Source organism: Contarinia nasturtii, unplaced genomic scaffold (assembly GCF_009176525.2).
Source record: "Contarinia nasturtii isolate CC-2019 unplaced genomic scaffold, AAFC_CNas_1.1 Cnas_scaffold_2924, whole genome shotgun sequence".
NCBI classification, from domain to species: domain Eukaryota; kingdom Metazoa; phylum Arthropoda; class Insecta; order Diptera; family Cecidomyiidae; genus Contarinia; species Contarinia nasturtii.
Window position 1 is genome coordinate 1 of NW_022200241.1, and position 1,097 is coordinate 1,097.

The following is a 1,097-nucleotide window of genomic DNA, read 5'->3' on the forward strand; positions in this document are numbered from 1 at the left end:
AAAACCAACACCATCTACATTCCGAATGCCACAGCCAAGATTTATCTGTGGGACGACAGTTTTATTTGCACGCTCTGAACAACATATGCGAAACAAACCACCACATGGTTTGGAATTTTCCACTTGAGCACTACGGGCGTCCGATTGATCTTCTAAGGTTCCATTGACGCATTCATCGAATGGCATACACTCGCCAACATCACAGGGCTATGCAATGACATCAAAGACTCATTCACTGCTCGAATGGAACTTCTCAAATGGCACGAATACTTACATTTTTTGACGAATTTGACGACTCCGGATTTTGAGTTCCACCGCTTCCTTGTTGACTATTACTTTTGACATCGATATTTTGACCGTTAATCTGGGTATTGTCTCCAATGACACGATTATTATCATTATCACTTTTCGGTTCAGATATCAATTCATCCAATGATTGTTTATTCTCTGAGTTTGCGTACGGTGAAGATGTTTCTTCAGTCATTGACTGAGATCGCACAATGACGAAAAATGTAATGAAAATTACAAGTTTTAGCATGATTGTCAATAAAACTGACGAAAAGTGAATGATTTACTTTTTGAAATTCTTTTAAAAATGAAAACATTCAAACTAGAGCTTTTTGTAAGATCTCAAGCTATCTCAAGGTAAACGAGCAAATGCGAAAAAGATCCGAAGTCGAATTAAATCGGGCTTTGTTGTTTACCAAATCGATCCAAACCAGTGTATAGCTAAGACATGACTGATTTTAGTATGCGCATCTGTTGCGCAATCAAATAAAAAACCTCTATCGAGGTGAAGAACGAGTGACGAGACCAAAATTTGAAACACAAAATTTCTGATATCACTTAATAAGTTTTCTGTGTACTGTGAACGTTGCAATGCGTCAGTAGTCCATATTGACAGTGAAAAGAGAGTCGACTTTTCACCACAATAATACGGTTTCGTCACTCGCGCGAACTTCCGTCCGCTTTGATTTGTTTTATCATAATGCCATGGTTGTTGATGATCCACAAAAAATTGAGTTTTGATCAAATTTGCATTTTGCAAATGTACATTTTATACACATACAAATATGTGTCAATACAAATATTGATAA

General features: G+C 36.9%; 1 protein-coding gene across 1 annotated transcript; it reads right to left on the reverse strand.

Annotated features, from left to right (window-relative positions):
• Positions 1 to 18: 18 nt before the first annotated feature.
• LOC116349522 lies at positions 19 to 713 on the reverse strand (the record flags this gene model as incomplete). The annotated part of the gene is made up of 2 exons (XM_031781003.1): positions 275 to 713; positions 19 to 207 (listed from the first exon to the last, which is right to left on the reverse strand). Coding segments are annotated over exons 1-2 (453 nt in total), but the record flags the coding sequence as incomplete, so codon positions are not given.
• Positions 714 to 1,097: the final 384 nt, after the last annotated feature.